Source organism: Falco naumanni, chromosome 6 (assembly GCF_017639655.2).
Source record: "Falco naumanni isolate bFalNau1 chromosome 6, bFalNau1.pat, whole genome shotgun sequence".
NCBI classification, from domain to species: Eukaryota; Metazoa; Chordata; class Aves; order Falconiformes; family Falconidae; genus Falco; species Falco naumanni.
In genome coordinates, this window is record NC_054059.1 from 4,920,836 (window position 1) to 4,948,743 (window position 27,908).

Genomic DNA, 27,908 nt, shown 5'->3' on the forward strand with positions numbered 1-27,908 from the left:
TGCGTATTCATTAAGTATTCATGAATAATCATAATATTTCCCGAAAATCATTAACATACCTTCCTCCCAAATCCGATTCAGCACAGTAAAGGTCTAGAAATGGGTCTGGGGTACGATTTGGGTAGGTGGTATATGAGTCGGTGGTCGCGATCTCCCCCTGCCAGAATTACCTTTTACTAAAGTTCACGGTTTCTTGGCAGGTAACTACAAGCTGTTCCAGTCGACTCTCCCCAGTTCCCATTAATTCCGTATTCTGACATTTCAATACACTTTCTACATACAGAAGACTAGTCAACTACAAAGAAATCCTCTCCCCAGTTCCCATTAATTTTACGTTCTGACATTTCAATGCATTCTCCTAGTCTACCCGTAAATACTGCATCCAATTATTTTGAATCTTAAGTCTGTTATCTAGGTTATAATCATTCCTACTAGGTGATTCTGACCCATTCTTCTGGCCTTGGTACAGGGCTGTACAGAGGATTTCATAGCAGCTTTTGTTGTGCAACTACTAGTTTCATTAAAATATATTTCTTGTTCCTCTATATTTCTATTAAAATTATTTTATAAAATCAAATAAAGTTAATTAATTCTAACTTATCAGCAGATCTGTAACACTATTATGCATTAACTTATTTTTCATTATTGCTTTGCTATTTCTCTCATTTGCCTTTCCATCCCTGTTGTTCTTTCAAGTAACTTCAATCCTGCACGACAACTTTTCTTGGAAATCTTGTTTTTTCTCACAACCCAGCCAAAAGTGTCCTCTCTCTGCTTATCGTTACAAATAACAATGCTTTGAAAATTATATTTTCTACTTTTGTCATCATCATCAGCCTCCTTTCATCCTTTCTGGAACTTATTTTGGGGCTACACTTCGCACAGCTTCACATCTAAAATGCTCCTGCTGGTCTTTCTTCTCAAAACTGCCCAGTCACCTCCCAAACTCACTTGTTGTTTTTAGCTGTCACACTTTCAATGAAAGTGAATTTCACAGCATGATGACACGCTGTATTTGTGTGCTTCCTTTCACATTTCTTCTGGTTATGTGTTGTGGAAACTGTTGAGCAACAAATTCCTGTTCACCTCCATCACGTCACTCCTGATTTTGTATCATTGCACCGTATCGCTTGGCTGTTGTCCCTTTTCCCACCGAGAGTGCCCTGCTCAGGCTGCCTGGAAGCCCTCCCCACCTCTGAGCTCTCTCTCTCCTCTTGCTCTGCTGTTTTTCCCAACTATGGGCATTGGATATGTCAGATGTGGACGTGCCTTGGTGTTACTAATAACGCTGCAATGCTTTCTGTTTGGTTTGCTGTTCCGTTCCCAGTAACGCCAAACCTCCTGGTTGTCTTTTTGAGCACTGTGGAGCATTAAGCTGGTGTTTACCAAGAAATAGCCACAACGGTACTGAGGCCTGCTTCCTAAGCAGTAACAGTTGATTTGAGGGCAACCACGATCTTAACATTGTTTCTGAAAGTACAGTGGAAAAATTTTAAAATGCAAAGTACAAAACAATGCACATTTTTCTGAATTCACTAACACTGTATTTTTCTGAAGTCACTTGGCATCATAAGATTCTGCTGTAATTCTTCAAGCTGCATAATTCTGATTTTGACTACCTTGAATGCTTACATATCCTCAGTAAATATTGTTGCCAGGAATTATGCTTTTCTCCGAAGTTATTTATAAAGCTATTGAATAACAGTGATACCATCACAGATTTCCACGGGGCTATGCTGAAAACCTTTCTTCACAGTGAAAACTCTCCGTTTTTCCTCTGTTTCTTGTTTTGTAACAATTCACATGTGGGGAACTTCTTTCTGACTGGCTGATTTCCTTACAAGTCTCTGGAAAGGACCTGTCAACACCTTGTAGAAACTGAGGTACACTGTGCCATCTTGGTCACCGTCATCTAGAAGGTCATTAACTTTTTAGAAAAGCCTATTATATTTACAGTGCGTAACATCCCTCAAGAAAAGTCAAAATGCCTCTCACTCTTCTTCAGCATGTGCTTCATTTATCTGGTGTCTACTATTGGTGTTTTTTACTGTCTTTGTAGCTAATTTGTCTGGTGGAGCAGTCTGTAGCTTCTCAGAGTCCACTTGGAGCTCTTTCTCCGAAGAAGCGTGATACCAAGTGTTACTCCTGTGACACCAGGGACAATTTAAATACTGCTTCGACAGTTTCTTGCTCAGCTTTCTTCCGGGTAGAAACCTGATGACTTGTTACCATTCAGGTCATTTACTTTAAACCTGTTTCTGGTCCTGTGTCAGTATGAGTATTGCTTAACATTGCCCCGACAGCAGAATTCTAACAATTCTGTATTTTTGTAGTGCGAATTCCTTATTTATTGATGGTTTTGATTTCCCTTATAAAGGCAAAGTACTTTCATTGCTGTAAGTAGCAAACTAAGACAAGTGTAGTATTGATAATTAGCTAGTTATTCCCCATTCTGCATTTGTGCAATTATTTCTCTGTACTCCATGCAGTTCTTTACGTTCTCTTTTACTGAAATTCATCTTATTGACATCAGACCTTTTCTCCAATGTGCTGAGGCTGCTTTGAATTCTGATCCTAGACCCCAAAAATGTCTCTCTTTCAAGCATGCTGTCATGCATTAGTTTTATAGTTCTGTCATTTGCATAATTGTTGAAAAAATTGACTAGTAGTTTCCAGGATGAAATCTCTGAGATGTCATTTAATGTCTCTCAACAGCAAACTAGTGGCAGTTACTCTAATCATGGTTTTTCAACCATGCTCCAAGTCACATTTTCATCTCAATCGTATGTCCCTAGTTTAGTAATGAAATATTTAGAACCTCATTCAAATCTACTTTTACTCCTGCTTACGCTAAGGCAGCCAGTTACACCATCAGAAAGGACGTTAGACTGGTTTGACGTCAGTTATTGCAAAGATTCACATTGAATGAACTTTATAATCTCATTATCTTGGGTTGGTGGGGGTGGAGCGCAGACAAATGGATCACGAGTTTGTCCCAGTTTCTTTCCAAATGTCAAAACTCCAGCATCCCTCTTTTGTCCCCTGCTTAAAACCAGGTTTCCTGTTCACCCTCACCCTCTCCCAGAGGCATCACCCATGTGTGAGGGGTCCTCAGAGGTACCTGCGTACAGCTCAGAAACTGTGACAGCTGGTATTCCCGGTGCTCCTGAGGGAGTGCCGTCAGCCTCTGTTGACTTAAATACCTCTGATTTATTTAAATATTCCTTAACATGTTCTTCCCTGATCTGCACTGCGCTGACATCTGCTTACAAGTCAACTTTTCTTTGAAGAGTGCAGCAGACATTAAACCTTTCAGCACGTTCTGTGTTGGCCCATTAGTTGCTCCCCTTCCCTTCATCCATTTCTCTTTTTCACTTAGCTGAGCCCTGGCGCCGTGCCTGCCTCCTCAGCTGGCACAAGTGACCTCAGCCACGTTCCTCCTGCTCACTCTGACCCTCCTTTCAACGTGTATAACACAAAACCCAACAAACACACATCTGCTGGAGGCAATGTCTGCCACATAAGGGTACTATCGTTTTTGCCAGATCAGGCACAGTGCCAAGACCCCAGAAGGCATGACATTTCTGTGAATAATCAATATGTGTACATTTGTTTCATTTTTTGTCTTTTGCCAGTGTTTATGTCCAGGCAAAGAACAAAGGAAGTGCAAAAGTTAAAGGGTGTGTATATATGTGTCTCCTGCCTCTGTCTATTTTGCATTCTGAGACTGATCTGTGTTCATGTAATACTGGATTAAAATGGGGTTCTCATTGAATTTTCTGTATTGCTCAAAAATAAGATGTAGAAGAACTCTGAATCCCACTGTATCTCAGACTTTGTGATGTAAACATAAAAAATAGCACTCTTTCCCCATTTCTTTTCACAGATTTAACCACCCATAATAGCAATGGGTCACCTTTCTTTAAACCTACCACTCACAATTACAAGCAAACAAGGTCTTGCCAAATGCCAAGACAAAATACATTTAATGATTAATTTTCCTCAGTTTTTAGTGGCTTGTTTACAGCTCATAACTTTGTAACTCTGCCAGTTTGAGTACAAATTAGTGGGTTTCTATCCTACATTATCCCTGGGAATTAGCATAGTGTCTCCTACAGCGCGTGTCACCGGATAAGAGCAGCTTCCTCCTGGTGCAAGTTTGCTCTCTCCTTCCTCAGGTGCTGGGTGGGTTCCCCCCGTTTAGCTGCCTCACTTTTCATCCACTCACAAAGCACTTCTCTGGGCTCTGGGCTGCCTCTCGGTCTTCACCCAGACCTGCCGCACCGCCTGTCCGCCAGCACCTCCTGCTTGCTGAGGAGATCTTCCCAGTTTATGTGCAAGTCAAAGGCACGTTATGGGGGAACTTTCTGTCACGCCCTGCCCCCAAACCTTTCCTTCCTTTGGGACACAGCGTGGGGGGTTCTTCAGCCCAGCAAGTCTCATGCATCCCCGGGACTGGGCAGCATCTCTGTCCTGCACCGCTCTGCGCTGAGGGGACACCCCAACTCATGCAGAACTGTCCCAAGTGTCCGTGCCCCAGAATTCATCCCACACAATGATGAGGCACTGTTTGAGCCTAGTGTCTCCTCTCTGCTCCTTCTGACATGTTGCCCTCTGGCCTTACCCCATGTCACCCTCCCTCCCTATCTCTGCCTATCCAGCCTTTCTCCTCAGTCTCACCCCATGCACAGGCTCTGTTGCAGATCCAAGCTCCTTTTGCCTCTGCCCCACTTTTTCTCTGCAGAAACCTTCCGTATGTTTGTGCATGCAGTCCCCAGCCCCTTCCCACCTCTCCCTCATTCCCTGACCCAGCACCCTCCACCGAGTTTCTGCCTTTAACACGATGCTGATGTGGTATGAACCCAAGTCACTAACTGGTCATAAAACAGAGGGAGAAACAAAAACTAGTCAAATATTTAGGCGCAGGTCTTTAATAAGGCCTTTATGCTTCCCACAGCTCTTTAGTAGTACCAATATACCTTTGCCATTCCTGTGTGTCCCCCTGCCAGGGCCTTGTCCCCCGCGCGGAGTTAAGCTGCCTCTGCTGTTCTCTCCTGGTCCTTCTGCCCCGGGCAGTGTTTTGTCAGGGATTTGTCCAGCCATAATGTTTTATGGGCAGGCGGAGGAGAGCGTGGCTGCTGCCACTGCCCTGACTGCACGCAGGCTGTGCAGCACAGTGGCTGCGGGACGGGAGGCTGCCCACCACTGCCCACCCATGGACAGGGAGCCCGGAGCCAAGTGCCATGGTGTGGCTGGCAGCGATGAGGGAGTTTTCGTCACTTACATTACTTTTCATTTAAAAGTCCTGCTGAAAACTGGCCGGACAAGCTCCACACCTCCCTTGGCTTGCGTCAGTGGTAGGAGAGGCTGTGGATCGGCTGCACAGCAGCGCAGCGTGAGCTGCAGAGCTCGTATCTGACAAAATTAAGCATGTGGTGATTTCAGAGGGTAAGCGGGGAGAGTCCACAGTCTCTGCCTGCACTGGAGAAGGGGTGGAGGCATCACCCAGGCATGAGATAAGCAGAGGGTAAACGGGCACCCCGGGTGTCCCTGCCCCAGGTGCTGGCTGGAGGCTTCCCGGGGCGGCAGGCACCTCTGCTCAGGGCAGGAGGTTTGGGGTCACTTGCAGCCACGGCCCCTGGCCAAAATGTTCATGATGATGCAAGTAACCCAAGGGACAGAGATTATGCCACAGCAGCATCTCAACAGTGTTTCCTGAGACAGGATCTGTTCTGACATCTCTTCTCTGATCTGCCATCCTCTTTGCCAACCTGATACCATAAGGGATGGAGAGAACAGACTGTTCCAGAACTTCATGAAATCTGATAATAGTCATGTTAGTGTTAGCCTAGTCTGCTAAATCCACCAGCACTGTTCCTTGAGGATGTCACCCTTTGGACCCAGGAAAGACTGTGTGAATCTGGCTCCATTACTTCAGCAACTTACTTCCACTTTTCTCTTGAGGAAAATATATCAAATCTTGCTTTTTCCTGAAGAACCGAAACTGTGTCTTGATTTAACACCTCAAGGAAGAAATGCTCTCAGATCCTAATGAGATTTTCCTAATAAAAATGTAAAATAGGTCACTCTAGTACAGATGTATTGCCTCCTGTAGAGAAAAAAAGGTGTGATTTATAGGTGGGGAAATGTATGCTGCATAAGTAATTACAAACTAAAATACTAAGCTGGGGAGTGACTTCTCTCGCATTTCTTGTAGTTGTTTCCAAAAGCTCTTCTTTCAAAGATGAAGAACTGGATGTTCTGGTACACTGTGCAAGTGTAAGCCTGGCATTCCTCTGGCACACATCCTGTGAAGCTGTGCATTTGGAAATGCCTGCTGGGACCTTCAGATGTCATGGCTGGACTGTCACTTCTGAAATCAGACATGGTTATCCTTAGCCTTGCAACCCTTTTTCCTGTGTCAGAGGGACTGTAAGAGCCATAGTAATAAACCTCAGGCTTTTAAAAAAGGAGTAACTACTTTTTCCTTTGTGTCTGTAGCCATAGTGATGAAAATCTGGTTTGGGTGAATATTTTTTCCCCCAGCTACCCTAAGCTTCAGTTGCCTCATTCCCCCTGGACCCAGCAAGCCTGAGATTTTGGGGCAGAGGCATCTCATGATCCCTTGAAGCTGTGGGAGAATGTGGGGAAATAATGATGACTTTGGAGAGGTTGCATCACCCCAGCTGCCATCAGGAGCCTGAGAGCTACTCCAGCAATGCACAGGGAGCACTGTGAATAAATGTTACTCTGCTTCAGTTGTTGCTTTTTCATAAAGCATCTCAGTGAGCTTCATGAGCCATGAAATGCCTTTTGGCACTGTAATTGTTAGGAGATAAATATGGACATGGGGGGAGGAGGGGGGGAAGCTTGTTCATTATTCAGTGTATTTTACCTCAGGAGTTATTGGTTAGTTCTAAAGACAGCCTGTCACCCAGCGAAGACAGGAGCAATACTGTCACACTGTGTTGGCTGCGGTGACAAACAGTTGTGCTGAGCGATCTGTGAGCAATGTCTGGACGGAATCTCCGAGTGCGGCTGTCTGCCACAAATGCTCAGGGACAGCAGACGTGCGAGGGGAATCCGTATTAGCTTGCCATTGATTCGCAGCCAGAACGGGCAGGCTAATGGGGTCCTGTGATGGAGCTGCCATCGATCACTTACCCAGCAGAGCATTCCTCGGGAACCAGACCAGAAAAGCTATTTATTGAGTAGAAAGAAATGGGGCTTCAAATCGCAGTAGCTGGGGAATGATTTGCAACAGGTAAAACTGTTTGGCTGCCACAGGAGGAGGCAGGAAAGCGGAGGAGGCTCGGTAATCTCAGAGCTGTGATAATGGGAATGGGACTGGCAAAAAGAAGTGAAGGAGTTGAACCAAAGCACAAATGAACACAGCTCCCTGCGGTGGCTGGGGCATGGGGGACATTTTATGCCAGTATGTGACAAGGAAATGAAGTTTAATTTAGAGGCAGCAGGGAACCACCTGGAAGAAATAAAATGAGCTATGCTGTGTTGCTGGGTGCAGAGGATAGGGAGAATTTGGCCATGAATCCTTGATGGCCATGCCTTGAAGGTTCCCTCAACAGACACGATAGGGCCAGGGTCAACATGACGTATTAGATAAGCTCTACAAAGAGAAATGAAAATTAGAAATTGCAAGAACATGATCTGCTTCATCCATGTTTGAATACCAGCTCCTGTACAGCCAAGAGTTTACCAGGGCACTTTAAAGTCACGGAAGTCTGTCAGCTTGTCCTCAGAATCTGCTTACCCCCAAAACATGTGAAATTACCTCCTGACAGCCAGCAGATGAGAAGCAGGCAGCAGAGCAACCTGTCAGCGGCAGCCCAAGGGCATATTGACAAGGCAGAAGCCTCTACAAAGCGCGTTTTGCATTTGCAAGTGCTTTTTGATACATGACACCCCCGTCCAAGCAATGCCAAAGAAGCTGCTCCTTGTAATAGCGATGCTGCTGCATGGCCCAAGGCTCCCCCAAACACTGGTCTGCCTGTGGGCTTAATCCCAGACTTAGCAGATGCTGGAAAAAAACCCCAATCCCGCTCAGCCAAGGCTTCGCTTCAGGGCGAGCCAGCGATACAGCCTAGTGTGCCCACCCCTCGTCTGGGTGCTGCAGAGGTGGTCCGCTTCTCGGCGGCAGCAAAAAGATGAATGTCCCTCCAATGCCATCAGCTTTCAGCGAGCTCCCAGTCCAGGGAGAAACCACCCTGCAAGGCCTGGGGTTCGGCCACTGCTCACCGAAGGGGCAATGGTGCTCAGGTGGTGACACTTGTCATTGCAAAAGGAGTTTTGCCACTGTAAATCTCTACAGAGGGATTTGAAATGTATGCTAATGGGCTAAAAGCTTCATTAGTAGAGTTGATTAGAATTAGTGTTTATTACAGAGGGAAACTAATTTTTGTAACTTTTAATTAAAAATGAGTTAGAAGTGTCAAATGTTTAAAATGTTACTTTTGCTCAAGCTAGCACTTATGTTGCTAAAAGCAATGTTTTTGCCTTTAATGATAAAATAAAACATTGGCTGATCATGAGAGGAGCTTTCTTGACAGCCAGCTGGGAGACAGTATGAAACTAAAACCAACTATTTCCATACTTTTTTACTTTTTTCCCCCACTGGAATACTTTGAAAAGATTTTCTTCGTATGAAAACAGCCGGCTGCCTGCGGTGCGTAGCTGTGATGGCCGCGCTCCTCGCTGGCAGGGGAGCCCACCCAGCCCCTGCCGTGCAGACCCCTCCAGAGCCCCCGAGGCGCCGGCCATGGTGGCAGGAGGAGGGGGGCGAGCCGCCCGCCCGCGTCCCTTGCCAGGCACTCCAAACCAGCGGCGTGCCACCTCACAAGGGTCACCGCTCCCCTTTTCCCCTGTCTGGCTGCGAGCCCCTGGCACCCCCCGTCCGCACCCTCCGCCATGCCCAGCCTGACACCGCCCTTTGGTGAAAAGGTAAGAAAAAAAGGGTAAGGGCCGCTTCACGCATGGCAGAAGGTATCGCCGCGGGGATCAGTGCTTCCCACCCGATGTCCTCACCCACCCACCCGTAACTGCCCGCCTCAGCTCTCCCTTTTCCTGTCCTTTCCATGCAGCCGGCCCCAGCGGCAGCGGCGCGAGGCCCACGGCGAGGCGCACAAGCAAGGCAGGTAGGTGAAACCCTCCGGCGGCTGCTGCCGGCCCGGCTCCACTGGCCGCACACCCGTGGCCGGGCTGTGGCTGTGGCACGGGAAGGGGACACCACTTGAGCATGCCGGTCGTGTTTAGGAAGGAGTCTTGCCGCTAGCAGTACGCAGTGGGCCCCAGAGGAAGCCATCATGGGGGTGAGGTGTGATGCCGTGGCCGTTCGCCACAGCCCTTGCGCTTCGCGTCGCGCTGCTGCGTGGTTTGTGCTGCTCGGTGCTGCGTGAGCGGGCGCCTTCCCTCCGAACATCCCCACTGCAGAGCTGAGCCCCGCTCCACAGGCTCTCCATCACGCTGCTCATGCTTCCCCCTGCCACTCCAGGGAGAAAGCACCTTTCTGAGCATGGCCAAGCCTGCTCACAAGTGCTGAAGGCTTTCCCAGCAACCTGCTAATATCGTTCCCCCATCTCAGCCAGGTATAAATCTTCCCCAGCGCACGGTCACAATGCCACAAGTCTTTCGGAGGCTGAATTAAACTTAAAGCAGAAGCAGGAACCACCTTCTAAAATGCCTGAGGGATAATTCATGACTAGAACTCACTGATGGAGGTAAACAACTTGCCTCTCCTATAAATTATTAAACTGAGACCGATCATCTTTCTAAGATGCTCCATACTCCAGATAAAGCTCTGCATTTGAGAGAGGAGTCACTGACAGCACTGCTGGCCTCTTAGGATTGTTGTATTGGCTTCTGTTCTACAACTGCCCACCAGTCTGTGAGAAGTACAGCACGGCTAAGCAGTCGTATTTACGATGAGCTTTATCTCGGGAATATATTTCCCACCAAGTTTCTTTGTTGTCCTGTTTGCCTTTAATCTGTTTCTGTCTTGTGCTTTGGATATTCGGAACAAGTGCCTCTCCGAGCATGCCATCTTTTCTCAAACTAAGAGCCAGCAAAACCTTTCCTCCTGTTTTTGAGCCTTTCTGCCGCCCGAGCGGCTGGCATGCAGCTGGCTCTGAGGGTGGCAAGGCTTCACTTACACAAAGGAGCAACCAAGGAGCGGCTGTCACCACCATCCCTGTCAAAGCACTGGGGTGCTGAGCAGCATTTGGCACCTTGGATGTGGAGAGGGAGCAAAGCATCCTCTGCCCAGGATTTGGTGCAACTCCAACGGCTTCTGAAATGACCTTTCCAGGCTCTTTAATGCTCAGAGACCTCCCAGGTCTTTAACGCTCCTTTTTATCCCTGTTAGAAATCTGGGGCAGAAGCTAATCATTTTATCCCAAGTTAGGAGCCGGCCTGCCTCCTGGCCTGGTTCCCAGCCTGTCTCCATTTTGTTCCTGGGTGACAGCCAGTGGCTTATTTGATATATTGTTTCCCTAATTCATGGCCTCATGCCCCATGGTAACTCAATGTCAGAAACGCCTCCCCCTGTTTCCATTTCTCCACGTACCCACACACACGATTCCTCCAGCTCACACTTTTGAATTATTACCTCCAAACTGCTATAAACAGAGGTAATCTTACAGGGATGAAAAGTCGCCAAAGAAGTGTTTTCTCAGTGCCAGAATTATCACAGGTGCCTAAGCTGTATGTTGAGTGCAGGAATCATTGTTCAATGACATGCTGCCAGCCACCGCAAGCAGTCACATCGTTACGGTCTAAGGGGCAAATGGTCTAAGGGGTAACGGAGCGAAGCGGGCGCGTACTTGTCACCGGCACTGCTCAGGGCTCATAGCTGTGCTTCTCTCCTCCTGCTAGCCCAATCCTAAAACGAAGCCCTGACATCACCAAATCTCCCCTGACGAAGTCAGAGCAGCTGCTGCGAATAGATGACCATGACTTCAGCATGAGACCAGGTTTTGGAGGTATGAAATGTGCCCAGTTGTCACTGCTCCTGTTTTATACTGTCACTCCTTTATACTGTAACATACTCAGGTGAACAGGCATTGTGAACACTGACAAGCAGAGCCTTTTCTGTCTCTAATTTTTGTCATTTTGTGTTGTGAATTCATTACATGCTTGGGGGGTTAAGGGTGCAGTGAAATAGCCTTCCTCTGATGAGTGAATAGTGTAGTCGAAGGCATGGAAATGAGAATACTGGCAATGGAATATTCCTGGTATTCAGCAGCACTTCTAATAAAAATCTGCAAATACACCTTATGTTTATTCTCGGATGATGGGGAAATTCTAAGATTTCATCTTACTATGGTGATGTGTGTGCGTAATCACATCATGTAACACACTTACTGACCTGGCCATTTAATGTATAACACAAAATATTTTGACTGTCGCGTGCTAATGCTTGCTCACAGTTTTGTGGCTGTGTGCTAGAGCAACTTAAGCTTTCAGGGAAATGGATGAAGGAGAACACATTTTCTTTCAGCCCATCGGATTAGAGAATGTTGTAATTTATCTACCCTTTGTGGCTGACAGATGGTCATTCAAATCCAGGATACCATTATATACTCTGATGAAAGAAGATTTTATTGCTAAATGCTCAATATACCAAATACCAGCATGTTCAATTAATTTAAAAAGGTTTCAGTTTCATAGCAGTCTGCTAATGTGAGCATCATTTGTCTTGACGGATCTTCTGTGCTGTAATTGCCAGAGGTATAAGAGGGGCTAGTCAGATCCTGGAGGAGGGAAAAAAGATCAAAATCCTTATTATGTGGGGTCACAGTCGGACCCTTCTCTCAGGAGCCGCAGGCTCAGTGGCACATGTCTGTGTCCTGCAACACATCCCTTCCCATCACCCTGCCTTTTCCACAGCCGAGCACTGAGCCGTGTGAAAGTCAAATACACGGAGTAGCTCTTAGGGACGTTATTAGCCTGAGAGAGGTGCAGAAGTGAGGGAAAAATTTGGAGTAACTCTCCCACATTCCCATAGCTGAGCTGCCTCTGCTCTCCATGTGAATGGATGCTCTGCTGGGCATCCGTCTCACTAGCCCTGGACCCGAGCGCTAGAGCTAAAAGCAATTTAAATTGCTTTTAAATTTTGGAGGGATCCATGTAGGATGACATAATAAAAAGAGAAGATCACTAATAGGTCAGTCTCATTGCTGATTTTGTTCACTATTAGGAGGGGTTTGTTATTAATTCCAATAATTTCTACTTTCTGTTTACTGTTGTTTCTGTTTCAGACTGAGCATCTGTTTTTATCTCTAAGATACAAAAGCCAGAGGATTGCTTTGTCTCACCAAGTTCATGCTTTGTCAACTTTTAATTTTTTCCCCCCAGGCCCTGCAATTCCTGTCGGGGTGGATGTCCAAGTTGAAAGTTTGGACAGCATTTCTGAGGTGGACATGGTAAGAGTCACAGAAGGGCTAAAGTTAGGTGGCACCTCTGGAGACCATCTAGCCCAAACCCCTGCAGAAAGCAGGGCTGGCTGGAGCAGGCTGCCTGGGTTTGTGTCCGTAGGGTTTGAATACCTCCAGGAACAGACACCCCACAGCCAAGGAGGCAGATTCGGATTTGATCTGAATCTGCCAACAATTTCTTCTACTGACCTCATGCTACTGTCTTCCCTTGAAGCAGAAGGAAGAAATCTGGTATTTTCTTTTCTCTAAGGCAAAATGCTACAACACTGCCAAGACTGTCCCAAAGGATTTGGGTTTTTACATTTTCTAAAGAAGTGATAACGCATTTAAAAGCTCTGAGGAGACCAGCTGATGTGTTAGTTTTAAGGCACTTCGATGACAGAGTCTCTTTGGCCATGTTCTGAGGTGGTCAGGGGCCAGCTAGCTCCCAACCAGAAGCTATGTAGCCATCCTGAGAGCAACACTCGTTCAGACTGGGAACTACTGCTCTTGACAGGACAGCCAGAATGAACTTGGAGGGGAGAAGTTTCTCCAGAACTTGCCTTTGCTGCATTAGCAGTTGTACCACCCCTGCTGTGTGCTGAGGACCAGCATAAGGCTCTGTTGGTTCTTCCTGTGACCTCGCAGTGATGCTGAAGGAGGATTTCAGAGGCACGCAGGACTAATGCTGGTTCTCTGCACAGGCTAAATTCATGAGTGAGTCTCTGTCTCTCTTTTCCTACCATATAATTGGTAATGTGAAAATGGTCAGTTTTCAAATGCTCTCAAAGTGGTGTAGGTTTTGATCTTGATTTTTGCTATAGGGGCTTTTTTTCATCACAAAACACTGCTGAAAGTAAGGTGTGATGATTTCTGCAGGAGATTTTCCATGGGAAGATTATACATGCATAGATGATACGTAAACAACAGCCTGTGTAGGAGAGCAGGCGCACAGAAGGGAAACGAGAGATGGCCCTGAATGTACGTTGCAAGATATACACCAATTTTATCCACCCTTTCAAAATCCAGAGCTTGTCAGACCCATCTTGTTGGAGCATCCCCAGGCTCTTTGAGCAGCTCAGCTTTTGCTTTGGAAGAGAAAAAAAAGAATCATATCCCAATACAAAATACTTTTCAAAACGTTTTGCTCGTTCAACGAAAGTATCAAACATCTCTGAAGCTTTCACAGAAAGCCCCAACTTCTCGGTGATCCTAATTAACAGCCATAGGGTTAAAGAGTCTGTGCCCAGCCTCCTCCTATGTCGAAGTCAGGAACACGGCTGTGCCAGCCCGGGCTCTTCTCACTGCAGCTATTTCAGCTTTTGAGCAGGCGATGCAGCCAACCGACCGCTCGCAGGGTACAGCAGGGTTGCAGTGCTGAGGTACATCAGAGGGCACATTCTCCCCAGCCCCGGGGAGCCCTCCAGTTGTCACCCTGTCCCTGGTGCTCTTGGCACCCTGACCACCAGCCATGGGAACTCCAAGCTTTCGCTTCTCCTGGGATGGCCCCAGCCATTCTCGCTGATGAGAAAGCTCGTGAAGTTGGCTGGAAAGCCCCTGAAAAACTTTGGAACTTGAAAACAAAGGGAAAGAACTTAACATTGAGGATTTTGGCATTAAAATACAACAATTCCATTCATTTTTTAAGCAAGCATTATGATTTTGAATGACTCCCCCTGGGTTTTGAATACTGCCCCTGCTCCTCATTTAACACGGTGCTGCAACACCCAGTTTCATGGGAAAAGCATTGTGTTGCCTTGGGTTAAAAAAGCATTCAGGGTCAATTTTTGCCTGTTTGCAAAATAATGATGGAGACGACTTTGTATTGTTGGAATTAATTATTTTTAATTCTTGCAGAGTTATAGAAAAACAGCCATGGCGCTTTGCAAGATTGTTGCTTGCTTTTTAAATGAAGAGAGATCAGTGACAGAGATGCTCACTGTCTAATAAATTTAAGCTTGAGGGGTTAGATATATCAAACTTTTCCTCTTTTCTCCTACTTTCTATTTGCAAGAAAGTGGTAAAATAATAGAGGCCATTATAAATTTAGGATGTCACAAATCAGAATCTTGTTGTCTAATTAGTTAAAATTTTTATAAATACCTATTATGGGCCAATGACCCTGAAATTAACAGAGCTTTTGCAGGATGTGTGGGGCAGCTGTTTTACCTGGAGGAAAGATGGGAAGAAGGAAAAAACCAGATTGTTACCCAGGATTGGAAATTCATTCGCAGGCACAATGGGAGAGCTAATAGTGTCTCTGAGAAATGGACCAAAAGAAGAGGGAGATATTATATAGTTGTTGCTTGATGAATTTTTAGATGATGCATTGTAAAATATTGTGCCTCCCGGTTTAATAGTCTAAAAGTAGTATTAATAGATATTTCCTAATGAAAGCTGACAATATTTGATTTTTCCACAGCAACCATAAATGTAACTTTATGCAAAAAAGTGAGGCATTGACTTCTCACTGAAGAGCAAACATCTGTGAGTTTATTACTGTTTAAAGGACACATTAACACACAGGAGTCAATGTAAAAGGTTTCCCAGAACAATCTTCTTTAAATTTGAATACAGAGAAAAGATGTTAAAGAACACTATAGAACAGATCAAATGGAAGAGAACAAATTACATACATGGTCAGTGGCTTTGGGAGCTTCAGTTGGATGCAATAGAAAGCATTTCCAAGGATTATATTGGCCTCTAGTGTAATAATAACATGGGCTGCAACTAACAAATCACTTCTGAAAAAAGCATGCAGAAGCCCCCGTATTTCAAAATGCTGGGAAAGTGTTGTGGAAAAAAAATTCAAGGGTCGAATAATTTCAAAAGAAACCACCCCAAACCCATCTGAGTTCCACTGCCCCAGATACCACGGCAGGCTGGTCAGTCTTAGAGATGTCCCTCAGTTTATGAGCAATATATTGTGCTGCACTCAAAGATGCCATGCTTATAAACACTTGTGCGTGAGCTTATCTTCATACGCGTGAGGGCTTCTTTGGAAATCAAGGCAAAGGCAAACCCAAGTGTACGGACCTCTGGGATCTGACTCCAAATACAACACAGCTCAAAGGGAAGGAGCATGGCTTGGATCTAAGAGTACGATTGTGGTGAGAAAGAGTACAAAGCCCCCCATTTTGGTCAAATATCAAATCAAAAAAATTTCAGTGGCCGTGCTGGAGCAAAAGGTTCCTCTGCAGCATGCTCTTCCAGCTGCTTGGGAGAAGGCAGCTGCCGGAGCAGCGTGGAGGGCAGCGCGGACAGCAAGTGTTTCTTCATGGATGGTTCCTGATGGGCAGCATCCAGAAACACATGGCGGGTTAAGTGGTCGGCAGCACCCTGTGCCTGCCGCTGCCTCGGCATGTCTGCCTTTTGGTCACTGGAATGGCCCGAAGGCAGCACAATGCAACATTTGCATCCAGAGGAGGATTCGCCCCCTGGATGGCCTCTGATTTCTGAACCCAGTAAGTGGGTCTGCTCTGAGGAATAAACAAGCTACAGCCAGGGAGCGGCTGTGCCTTCAGAATGGTGCTTCACAGCTCGTGGTTTGTCCCAGAGAGGAGAAATCACTGCTATGCCGATAAGGGGTAAGTGGTGACACAAGTGTGTTCGTTGCAGGACTTCACCATGACACTTTATCTGAGGCACTACTGGAAAGACGAGAGGCTGTCCTTCCCCAGCACCAACAACCAAAGCATGACATTTGACGGCAGGCTGGTGAAGAAGATCTGGGTCCCTGATATGTTCTTCGTCCACTCCAAGCGCTCCTTCATCCACGACACCACGACAGACAATGTCATGCTGCGGGTCCAGCCAGATGGGAAGGTCCTTTATAGCCTCAGGTAAAGCTGCATTCAGTCAGCGTGAGCTATTAGTGCAGTGAGAGGGAAAGCGGTTTGATTCCTGCATTGTGTTTTGGCGTGACTGCATACTAAAAAATAAAATAACAAAGAGAAACGTGCTGACCACGCACAGGCATCTGAGCCCCTGCGCAAATTCAGTAAGTGCCTGGCGCAGGAAGCCAATTGCTCTGCCAGCGTTGCTGGTTCCACCAGCGTCCCGTCGCCCTGTGTGCCTGGTTAGCCCTGCTCCTGCTGTCGGGAAGCTGTGGCCAGATGTGGCAGTCCCCTGGGGCAGCTCACCGGGGACCAGCAGGCTGCCAGCCCCGCAGGGCACAGCTGAAGAGGCGAGGCACGATCTGAGGGAGAGGAGAATGTCTGGCAATAAACAGAAATCTAGGGCAGCTATAGCTAAAGACCTGTGGAGGTCTTTAAGGGCGTGTTAGACAGCAGCCTTAGGAGTGGCACAGGTAGAGATGGGCCTGCCACGAGGTGAGAAGATCAGCTCCTCAGCGTGCCAGGGTGTTTTATGATTTTATGAAAGGAAGGCAAACAAAGAAATTCTTGATTCCCTGTGGGTTATCGGTTTGACAAGAATTTTCTTGTTCTCTGATATTTTTATCTTTACTGTTGATGGGAATTCACACCCTGAACAGTGTCTACCTTCTCATTATTAAAGCCTTTTCTTCACTCAACATATTAGACAAAGTTCAGGTGTTACTTAGGCCTTTCCAAAGCTGCTCAGGTCCATAGTACAATAAAAAAAGGGCAACAAAATGACATAATGTTCACCTATAGCATGCATGTCTTTATACCTTTTCATTTAGCTGCATGATACCAATCATCTGTGTTGCAAGCATTTACAGTTGTCTAAAGAAGATGTGAACAGGAGGCTATCAAACTACTCAGATCCTCCCATGCACGGTCTTGTGCTTAGACAACTGTCCTGTACAAAATGGTGGTGAATGTCTTGAATAGCAAATTGACAGAGTTTCATTATTTTATTCAGTGGCAGCTGCAGGTTGGAGCGCTTTAGGAGTGCTGGGGAAGCATGAATGCCCGTCTCCCCTTAACAGCAAATGGGTCGTTGCTGCCTGCCTGCCTTTGCTAAATGTCTTTGCCTGTAAATTGTATTTTATCTTGGTATCTGTCTTTCTAAGGTTCTTTGTCAGACTTTGTGTTCTCTTGTCTTGGAAACGACTGTACACCTCAGTGGCACCTAAACAACAAAGCCAAGAACTTTCACTCCAAGATTAAATCCAGACAGGAAAGCAACATCAGCAGGAATGCACAAATGCAGAAGGACTACTAACATGAGGGACTGCATTGTGCTTTTATCATTATGTGACAGATGTCTGCCTACCATTAGCCCTGCTATAATTCATTAATTCTTCCCCCATTATGATTTCTATTTCTATTTTCATTTACTTCCCTAAAGCTCAAGCCAGTTGAGTCAAGATCTATGGATGCTTCCAGTGCAAACATAAATTGTGCTCTCAAAAATGAGACGATCAGACTGTAGGAAGACTAGAGCTTTTGATCGATGGGGCAGAGCATTTCAGTGGTCTCTGCATACCAGCTCCAGCCCTAACTCGAGGCGCTGCATGTGTACTCTGGTGGCTGGTACCCATGTGTCATCACTGGGTTCTCACTGAGCACCTGGAAATTCACTGTGTGCAGAGAAAACTACCTATTACCCTCATGGCACTACGAGAGCTTTGATAAAATTTTGATGGAAATTATTTTACTGCACAAGGCAATTGTTGAAAGCACAGATCTCTGCAGAGAGATACTTGCTGGTAGCCAAATAGGAAAAAGTGCCCTCTCTGCCCTTTCCCATTTTCTTCTCCAGCACTTTTGTGATCTAGTAGCAATTTGTAATGGCCTAACTTTCTAGTCATCATTTCTAACACTAGTTTGCTGAGATGAAATGGCTTTTAACTAAAGGCTAATGTCTTTAGCTGAATGGAAGTTATTTATTTTCAGTGGACTCTTACTGGCCAGGTAGTTACTTAATAAAAACCCAAACTCACAGCTTTACTATTTTTCAGTTGCATGAGAAGACAATTTTTTAACGGAGTGTTTTTTATTATTCCTAGAGTTACAGTAACAGCAATGTGCAACATGGATTTTAGTCGCTTTCCCCTGGACACACAGACATGTTCCCTGGAGATTGAAAGCTGTAAGTAAAACAGAGGTATAGGGGAGCTAAGGGCTGCACCCCATGGTCACCCAAAATGTATTTAATTATATCAATAATTATGCCAATAATTGAACTGCTGCTACATTCATGGGAGCTCTACCCAAAGTCAGCAGGCTTCAACATTAAGAAAAACTCCCTGCCCGTATTTTTTCACTAGCCTTAGATGGCATTTGCAACAACGTAGTGTTTTTAAAGACCAACTGTGAGCACTGTCTGGCCAGCATCCCTGAGAGCCAGCTAGCCTGTCATGCTGCCACCCCATCCCCAGAGGACCACGGCCACTTGCCTGCAGGTCAGCAGTCTCCAGCAGCACCCGCTTGCCCAGGTGCCCTCAAACACATAAATAAATAGCCCTATGCCCTTCATGTGCCCCATCTGCTCATCCATGGTGTAGAAACCATGATGAGACAGTGACATTAATCACCTTCCTCTTATGTTTCTTACAGCTATTTGAGGTAAACCCAGCTTACACCCACATGTAGCGCCTTTGTCCAAAGTCTGACACACATATGAATGGCTAGATTCCATACAGCAACATTTTAAACTTCTAGCTTTTTAGGAGGTTCTTTCTTCTCCTTTTTAAATTTGCAGTAAGAAATTATAATCTTAATTCTGTTTTAGTACATTGAAGTGTGATTTTTTTCTCCCCGTCGGGGAAGAGCTGCTACTAAACCCATCTGAAAGGATTAACACTACTGTATTTGTACGTATTAGAAAACCAAGAGCCGTAATGTTCATGTGTGATCACAGGCAAGCGTTTTTCCTCCTGCATGCCTCAGACTATTGATAGATTGTTCCTCCCATTACCCCAAGCATTCTCTTTTCTCACATCTCCTTTCCTTTGCTTTGGATTTTAGGATGTTCGCAGGGGACAATTTTTCAAGTTCTGGTGTGGTGGGTTACCTGACACGCATATTGTGTGTGCAAAATTATGATTAGAGAAACAGAAGGGTTTACAAAGTGCACCAGGCATCAGGCCTGAGGGCTGTGACAATGAACGAGCCCACTCCTTGCCACAACCATGCCCCTCAGTGGCGTGGCTCTCAGCTAGGTGGTGGCATTTAGCCTTTTCAGCCAGGACCTCACAGGTGGCCTGGAAGGTGTGTGGGCACACCCTGGGCTGTGGGTGTGATAGCAACTGGCTAGGTGCACTGCACTGCGGTTTGCTCTGCTCCCCTAGATGCCTACACTGAAGATGACCTCATGCTCTACTGGAAGAATGGGAACGATTCCCTAAAAACAGATGAGAGGATATCGCTGTCCCAGTTCCTGATCCAGGAGTTTCACACCACCACAAAACTCGCCTTTTACAGCAGCACAGGTGGGTACTGGAGTGCTTGTCAGAGAGTGGGCTGGGGGAAGAAGTGCAAACTGTTTCCCTTGACCTTGACCATGGCGGATTGTCCACTGGGAGGTCTCCCTGTGGCCCATCAGACCTGCATCTCTTCTATGCTGAGGCTGCTGTCCCTGCCACAGACTTCCATCCTGATGGTTATGGAGTCAGAAAGACAATCCCTCTTCAAGATCACAAGCCTTAATATGAATTAAATTCCCTGAGGGCACAGGTTATGTTATAATCTCTGGAAGATATGGTCCTGAGAGACACTTTGATAGCTGGTTCAGTAACGAGTCTTTTCTGTACATTGCAATGATCAGTGGTCATTAACTGTGTTTTTCTAAAAGAAAATGAAGTGCTATTCCCCTGATGCAACGTTGCCTTATCTGAAAGTAGTTTGATGTTGTTGTGACTTCTCTTTTTCCTTCTCTCTGTCATACAGGATGGTACAATCGCCTCTACATAAACTTCACTTTACGCCGACACATCTTCTTCTTCTTGCTCCAAACCTACTTCCCCGCCACCCTCATGGTCATGTTGTCCTGGGTGTCCTTCTGGATCGATCGCCGAGCAGTTCCTGCCAGAGTCCCACTAGGTAAAAACAGTCTTGTAGTCAGCAGACCTAAGGGACAATTGCTGCAACTGCAGCCTTGACCATCAAGCTGAAATCCCGTGCCATGCGCTTCCCCCACATTGCCTTGTGGCATGGAAATCAGCTGTGCCACAGGTATGTCCCCCATGCAGGGGACCGGTCGTGGTATAAACTCTCCATCTGCCCTGTGGTGACAAGCGAATCGCCCTCCCTGCTTGCACAAGCAGTGGCTGCATGTGGTGCAAATCAGAGAGCAAACATCCTGCTCTGCTTTTATTGCTGTTGACAGAGACGGGGCACATACAAAGCCAAGTGTCGGTATCCTTCAGAGACTTCAGCAAGAGAGGTGAAAATCAGTATTAGCAGCCCTGGCAAAATTTCAGTTTATCGAGTTCTGCCAGAGGAGAGAGGGTGGAGGTAGCAGAGTCAGCTGAGCTGCACTCTTCAACTTGTTAAATGAGTTTACAGTGCAATGTGAGGGATTCCGCTTCCACTTTTGCAGCACCTTTCAGACAGATGCAGTCATATGTCGGTCACCATGGGAGCACCACTAGGATATGGACATAAATCTTCTTCTGAAGTGGATGCTTTGCCCTTAGCAAAGTTTGTGGGTTTGCAGCCTTCGAGCCCAAGCTTGCTTCTGCTTATTCCAGGCAACACACCTGAAGACTTCATCTATTGTTAAAATCATACTCCTCAGTGGAGAGGATACGTATAGGCATAACAGAGATGGCAACAGGGCAGTTATCCATGTCTGTGTTTAGAAACAACATCCATTGCCTTGAGACATCATTAAAAGGAGCGTAAGGGTTTGGGCCATGGCTTTTCAGAAGATGCAGGCGCTGCCTTTAGCAGTACTTGTTAGCACTTAGATACTACTGTAAATTCAGCCCTTTGTGCTTATACACATAATTTCAACTTTCAAAGGGATCATTAATGTGACATAATTAGCCCCTGTCACAAGAGGGTCACAGAGAGCCTCCCTCAGAGCCAGGATGACACCGAGCTACATGGACGCCTGCCCTGCTGATGCATTCGTCGTGCTTGCCCATGGCATAACGCCGGGCAGCATTGCCCTATGGAGCCCCATTCCTCTTGCTCCAGGGAAAGCACAGACCATGCAGCAGAGCTGGCTGGTGACTTCCCCCGCAGCAGGACTTCCCTGGAGCAGATGGAAAACACAGGCCTGGGGAAAGTGGTAGAAGCAGCAGCGGCAGCTGGGATTCACTTGTGCCCCTGTTGCAGGAGGGCTGAATTAGAAACTGAAATACTCAGAATCATAAAGTCATAGAACAACTTGAGTTGGAAGGGACCCATAAGGATCATTGAGTCCAACTCTGTGTACTTGTGTACGCCTCCAGGCACTGTCCTGAGCCTGGAGACAGGGTGTAGCCAGCGCAGGGTCAGAGCGCTGCTGCCCGCCCACGGGGTGGGAGGCTAGTGGTGTGGCAAGGAACAGGCTATCAGCACCCTGAAGACCAGAAGTAGAGCTGTTTCCACTGAAAAAACAAGAAAACCCCAGTTAGAAATCAGGGCTGCCTGGACCTTCCTCCTCCGGCAGTGAAACCCACTGCCCAAATGTGAAAAACAATACTGCAAGGTGAATTCAGGTGTCAAGAAATTGCAACGACAGCGGTATTTGTGATGAAGAGCCTGGTTTGAAAGTGTCTTACAGTCTCTCTGTTGGTGTATTCCCAGGGATCACCACCGTGCTAACCATGTCCACGATCATCACTGGGGTGAACGCCTCCATGCCTCGCGTTTCCTATATCAAAGCAGTGGACATTTACCTGTGGGTCAGTTTTGTGTTTGTCTTCCTCTCAGTGCTGGAATACGCGGCTGTGAATTACCTGACTACGGTGCAAGAGCGGAAGGAGAGGAAACTGCGGGACAAGGTGAGGTTTTCTGTCTCCAGTGCAGCTTCATGCCCCTGGGAAAGGTTTGCAGCTGCAGCGTGCTGCCCTCCGCTGCCGGGGGAGGATGCGCTGTGTACAAAAAGCCGCCAGCAGTGAGGCGTTCCAGGCTGTACAGATTCACTGCAGCCAACCCGCACCCAAGCTCGCTGCTCTTTCTTCAGGGTCCGAGGACGCCAACTCCCTCTACATATAGGCCTCCAGTGTCTGTATAAATGGGATAAATTTTAGGATTTTACCTTTAAACACTTTTTCATACTGCAGATCCAAACCTGTGAATAGCACCAGATGGATACTCTGCCCTGGGTTTTGGGTAACAGCAGATACCCACCACTTTTCTCCAGGCACGGTCTAAACTTACACAACGGTCCAACTTTCCTCCTTCTGCCTTTGTTACATTACATTATAACCATCCAAAATTTCAGCCTAAGCTTCTCTCTCCCAACAGGGCAAGCTCCATATATTCCTCCTTGTGGTTTCCCTCTGCTCTTTTCTCTGATTTTCTCAGCTTCAACCTTTATTTACCCCCGATAGCAGCGCTTAAGCCAAATGAGCTTTTCCGCAGACAGCCCTGCGCTCCCCCTGACCACGCTGTGTCTTGCAGACGTGAAAAGGAGAGGGAAAAATCACTGCCCAGCACCATCCTGTCGTTCTCCTTTCTGTGTCCCAGCAGCCTGAATTCCCCAGGCTTGTCCCCTCTACTTTTGTAAGGGGAAAAGGGCTGTCTGTGCATATCCAGACACGACTCAAAACCACCCTGCACTTGCTTGTGCCCACAGCTTCCCTGCGCGTGCAGCCTGGCCCAGCCTCGGCCCATGATGATGGACGGCAGTTACAACGACGGCGATGTGAGCGAACTGGGGCACTACGTGTCTGAGAACGGGGACAAACAGGACCGAATGATGGTGCAGCTGGCGCTGGGATCCGAGAGGGGCTCAGGCAGGAGGAAAAACCAGAGATACGTCAGCATGCGCATCAACACTCACGCCATCGATAAGTACTCCAGGATAATATTCCCTGGCGCATACATCCTATTTAATTTGATATACTGGTCCATTTTTTCATAAATATATGTAACTTCTGTAGTCACAGAGCATCGTGACATTAAACAAAAGTACAGTCTTATAGGCTAACAGAAAGAAAATGAATTATTTTAATGGAAGGAAGATTGACTTTCTTTTTCCAGGATTTTTTTTTTATTAGATGCAATTTATCTGTGGCATAAATAATTGTACAAGTTTCGCATTTCAGCAAAATATAGGATATACAGTCTAAAATTTTATACTTATTTAAAGCTGTGCTATGTTTCTTCTTGTGCCTCACAGGCCACTGTAAACTGTTTTAACAAGTGACTATAATTGCCAGTTGCTTATATATGGTGCATCCTCCATTCTGTGCCCCTGAAACCCTAATTCTAAGTACCTGAGTGCATGCATACTCCTCTCAGCTCAGCAGAGTTATCACGTACAATACCAATAAATACGAGAATATGCAAATACTTGTGTGTTTGCAGGATGAGGTCAGAAAGGGTCATCACAAACAGAAAACAGCCAGTATCAGGAAACACATTATTGATGGCTACAGCTTGCTTGCACTGCTCAACGCATGCTGCCCTAGCAGTACTGCACTGACAAGTCCACGTAGGAATACTTTCAGAGTTATTAAAATATTTTTTTTTTAAATTTGACTTGCAATGTGCATTTACTAAGGAATGAACAAAAGCCAGGCTTCCTGCTGTGCTAACCAAACCCTCTGAGAAACACAGGAGATCTCCTTGGACCTGCTTATTTGGGTCAGTGGGAGTTTTGCTCTTGAGTTTTCTACAGGAGGAAACAGATTGCTCTACAAAATGATACAGTGAAGACAAACAGGTGTCTATGAAAAGAATCAAACTACTTCAGGGGAAGACTCTTTTCTCTGAGATAGCCTGGACATTCCTGGTCTATACAGCCCGAGAACCTGTTGCAGCCTGTAAAGCCACCAGTAATTGTACTTGCTTCCAGGAAAAGCCCAGTCCATCTGTTTTTAGTAAAAGCGTAACAGAAAGGTGCTCAACAGCTGACAAAGCAGTAGTAAGGACTTCATCTTTGAGTTACTAAAGAGACCATGCTGAAAAAATTGGGCTGAAGTAAAAAGGAGCTCCTACCACGAGACAACAGCTCCCTTGCAGACCCAGGTAGAACTCACTGACTGGTTTTCACACTGTGTCATGCCCCTGGCACCCTGCAGCCTGCTGTGCTCTTAGAGCAGGGTCAGCACCTTCCAGGGCAGAAGCAAGAAGACGCATCTGGTGCCGGGGGCACTCGGCAATGGCTTAAGTCCCAAGCCTCCATCACAGTTTCTGCAAAGCAGCCAGTCAGCATAAATGCTCCGTATGGAAAAGGCAAAATCTGTAATGGAGAAGTAATAAAATATTTCAGGAAAACAAGAATTGGGTGGATGGAGTCAGGGGCCTTTACAATACTAGGAGCACCAAAGGCGTCTCAGAAAGCACGGACATTTAGTTGGTCTGCTGCCATGTGTTACACACCTACATCCACAAAGCTAACTGAGGGTTTGGATTAACAGGACTTTGAACACATCCACGCTTTTGCACACAAGTACAAAATTCATTATTCCCTGCACAGCAGATGCTGTTGTCTTGACAAACACAACTGGTCTGAGAATCAGACCAAAGCAGTTGTGTCTCCAAAAGGGAAGTGAATTTCTTACATGAAATCCACCCTGGCCTGACTGATCTGCCACTCTACCATTAGGCTTGTGACACAGACATTGCACTTGTTTGAAGGCTGCTGGTTGTTGCTTTGATTTCCCATGTAAATAAATGTCACAAACAAACTCAGCATTTCTTACAACTGCTAAAATCCTGACCTACATAACTATGTACGCTCACCTTGCACTTACAGCCTACACTCCACAGGTAAGGCAATGAAATCACAAAAGCTAAAAATCATTAAAAGACACACCCATCCGTAAGATAGTTTTAGTACTTATTTCTACATAGCTTTTTTTCACATACACATATTATGTTTGCTTCATTTTATCAAGTTTCCTTCATATCATGTTATTTTCCAGTAGGTGTTTCCAAGAGATTAAAAAAAAATACCTGTTTTCTTAAATCATAAACATTTCAGTCAAACGAAGGTAGAAAGGTCACTCTGGCAAAAGCAGAGGAAAGGCTGGCCACCAGGTTTGGCCACCTTATTCCAGTGGCACCTTCTCCAACAAATAGCTCCAAGATTTCTTGGGTACTGCTTGCACAGGATCATATCTAGATTCTCTGTATTGTAAGAAACCATTTATTTCTACAATTTAAGCACACCACAAAGAGGAGCGCCAGATTTTACAGTAAGCTGTCCAGCTTCTTAAGCTTAATGCTATGTAGTTTGCTGCAGTACTGTACATTCCTTTGTAGGCTCATTAATCCCATAGTACATACATTATTTGGCATCTGACTAGTATATCGAGGGAGATTGTGAAGGCACAAATGGCAGCTGGACTTTCAAATTCCCTGGCTTTCAGCGGGACACTGGTTTCTGTCTTCTCATGTGATTTTCAAAGTTTCTCTCCCAGCACATCTCCCTGAACAGACTCCTCTCAGCCTCCATGTTTGGACTCACAGTGTTAATTTACTTGTCTTTTATCTGGGAAACTCTAGTGCCTTTTCAGTCTTATATAAATGTGTATATAGATGTATTCTCCAAGTACAGCATATGTCATATACAGCCAGCGTTTGCCATCAACTGTACTCACTGAACATATTTACATACACAGCTATTTGGCTTTTAAGCTTTTGGTGTATGGTTCCTTTATCCAATTATTAACAATCTGCTCCTTTCCATTTCCACAATAAATCAGTGATTTGGTTTTGTTTATTTCTAGAAACACTCAAAATCACAATAAAACTTCGCATTTGTACAGCATTGTGTGTTTTCTACCTTCAAAAGAACAATCTCCATGAGTTTATACATGTACGCAAGACCTTTTGCTCAGGACTCGAGCCAGCCAAATACCAAATGTCCTTAAATCCTGTGACACTGGTAGGGCTGGAGAGCCCTGGGATTTCACAGGCAGGGCTCTGACAATCAGCCTGCATACACTCAGAATCACCGAGAAGGTGACATTAAGCTTTCCACCCCAGACCGTGTGCTACAGCCCTCACTCTTCTTGCCTAGGGTGATACTCTGCAACAAAATTCAGACCAATTCCTTGGAAGTTAGCCCAAAGCCCAGCCTGGGATGATGCTGTTTTTATAAGTCAAAGGGTATTGGTAGGTCCATGTGGATTATGGATAGACAAGTTCTGCCTGTAAGCATGTCTAGGTTAAGAGCTTTGGAAACTGAAGCCCTTAATAGTCTTTAAGGATGCTGATAATTACTGATAGGGCAAAGCAGCAAGGAGGCAAACTGCGGTCAGCAACAGACAATAGTGAAAAGGCATGAAGAAAGATCAATCTCTCCTTCCCCAGTAAAAAGATATTCTCATCATCGTATCATTAGATGTCCAAGTAAGCAACGCTCAGTACAAACCAGCCCCAAATTACCTGCAAGCCCTGATGAGCAAGCAGAAACCCCTGGGATGCCCCTCTCCTGTACTTGCTCATATGGCAAGACGGTATTTGATGGGCCACTGAAGCAGCAGCACAGAGAACTGAAAAGCATCTGTGAGGCCACCCACACCGCACGTCCCACACCGGGACACAAGCAGCTCAGTGCAGTACAGCGCAGGACGGCCAGCCATGCACGCCCCAGAGCAAAGCCACGACAGCCAAACTGCAGAGCGCGAAGCAAGCTCCAGTCTCCAAGAACCTCAAGTATATATAAAACAGAGAAACAACTCCTGATGAATTTTAAGTACTTATCAGTTACGAAACATGACTCCAGCACTGTACTTCTGATGAAGATGTACTACATTTGTGTGCTTTTATCCTTCAACAGGGTCTTGAGAAGCTAAGTAGAGAGGAGCAATTCTACATTTCCAGTTATCTTTGAGACTAAACAGCTGAAAAGATAGCTTTGAATAGGTGCTCTAGAGCAATGAAAAATGCTGGAACTGTATAAACAGCCGGTAAGATTTTTCCACAACCACGTGGACTTCATTCTTTCCTGGGACCAAAGCATTTGGCTTCTCACTGTATTTTTAAATAAGGACATTCAGATGCAGCTGTCGCTGAGAAAATCCTTGATGAGTTTGTCACATACTTTTAGATTGCTTTAGGCACTAATGGAAGCCAAAACAGCTGCATTCTTACCCAACTTTGGCCTAGCAGAGAGTTTGGGTAAGAGTTCTTGAGGGATGCACTTTTTCTCCCTAATAAAAACAACAAAATGTGGGTGCCAGCAGCAAGTCAACCGAACAGGCTGGCAGACAACGGCTCTGTGGAGGGCTGCTACTTTCACAACCAGGAAATAGTAAACCTTGGGAAAAAAAATGAAATCATGTAGGCTGACTTTTTCTTTGTTTTAAGATCATTTAATCCTAAACACTTTGCTCTAAATAAAAACCTGTTTCAAAGAGTGTTGTTAGCAAGTTAGAAGGTCATTCAATGACTACTAGACCAAGACTTCAACAGCTACTGTGTTACAACTCCTCATCAC

General features: G+C 45.9%; 1 protein-coding gene across 8 annotated transcripts in view; it reads left to right on the forward strand.

Annotated features, from left to right (window-relative positions):
• The window catches only part of GABRR1 (gamma-aminobutyric acid type A receptor subunit rho1), a 36,276-nt gene extending 10,047 nt beyond the window's left edge, over positions 1–26,229 (forward strand). For 4 of the 8 annotated variants that reach the window (XM_040598871.1, XM_040598872.1, XM_040598874.1 and 1 more), the window contains 9 exons: positions 9,099–9,152; positions 10,888–10,994; positions 12,370–12,437; positions 16,047–16,270; positions 18,367–18,449; positions 19,651–19,791; positions 20,249–20,401; positions 22,097–22,293; positions 23,091–26,229. In XM_040598871.1, coding sequence (XP_040454805.1) covers positions 9,099–9,152; positions 10,888–10,994; positions 12,370–12,437; positions 16,047–16,270; positions 18,367–18,449; positions 19,651–19,791; positions 20,249–20,401; positions 22,097–22,293; positions 23,091–23,378 — 1,315 coding nt within the window. In that variant the 3' untranslated portion in view covers positions 23,379–26,229. Of the gene's footprint in view, positions 1–601; positions 8,959–9,098; positions 9,153–9,604; positions 9,735–10,887; positions 10,995–12,369; positions 12,438–16,046; positions 16,271–18,366; positions 18,450–19,650; positions 19,792–20,248; positions 20,402–22,096; positions 22,294–23,090 lie in introns of those variants that run through there. The other 4 variants (XM_040598876.1, XM_040598875.1, XM_040598877.1 and 1 more) reach the window with 4 other exon arrangements.
• Positions 26,230–27,908: the final 1,679 nt, after the last annotated feature.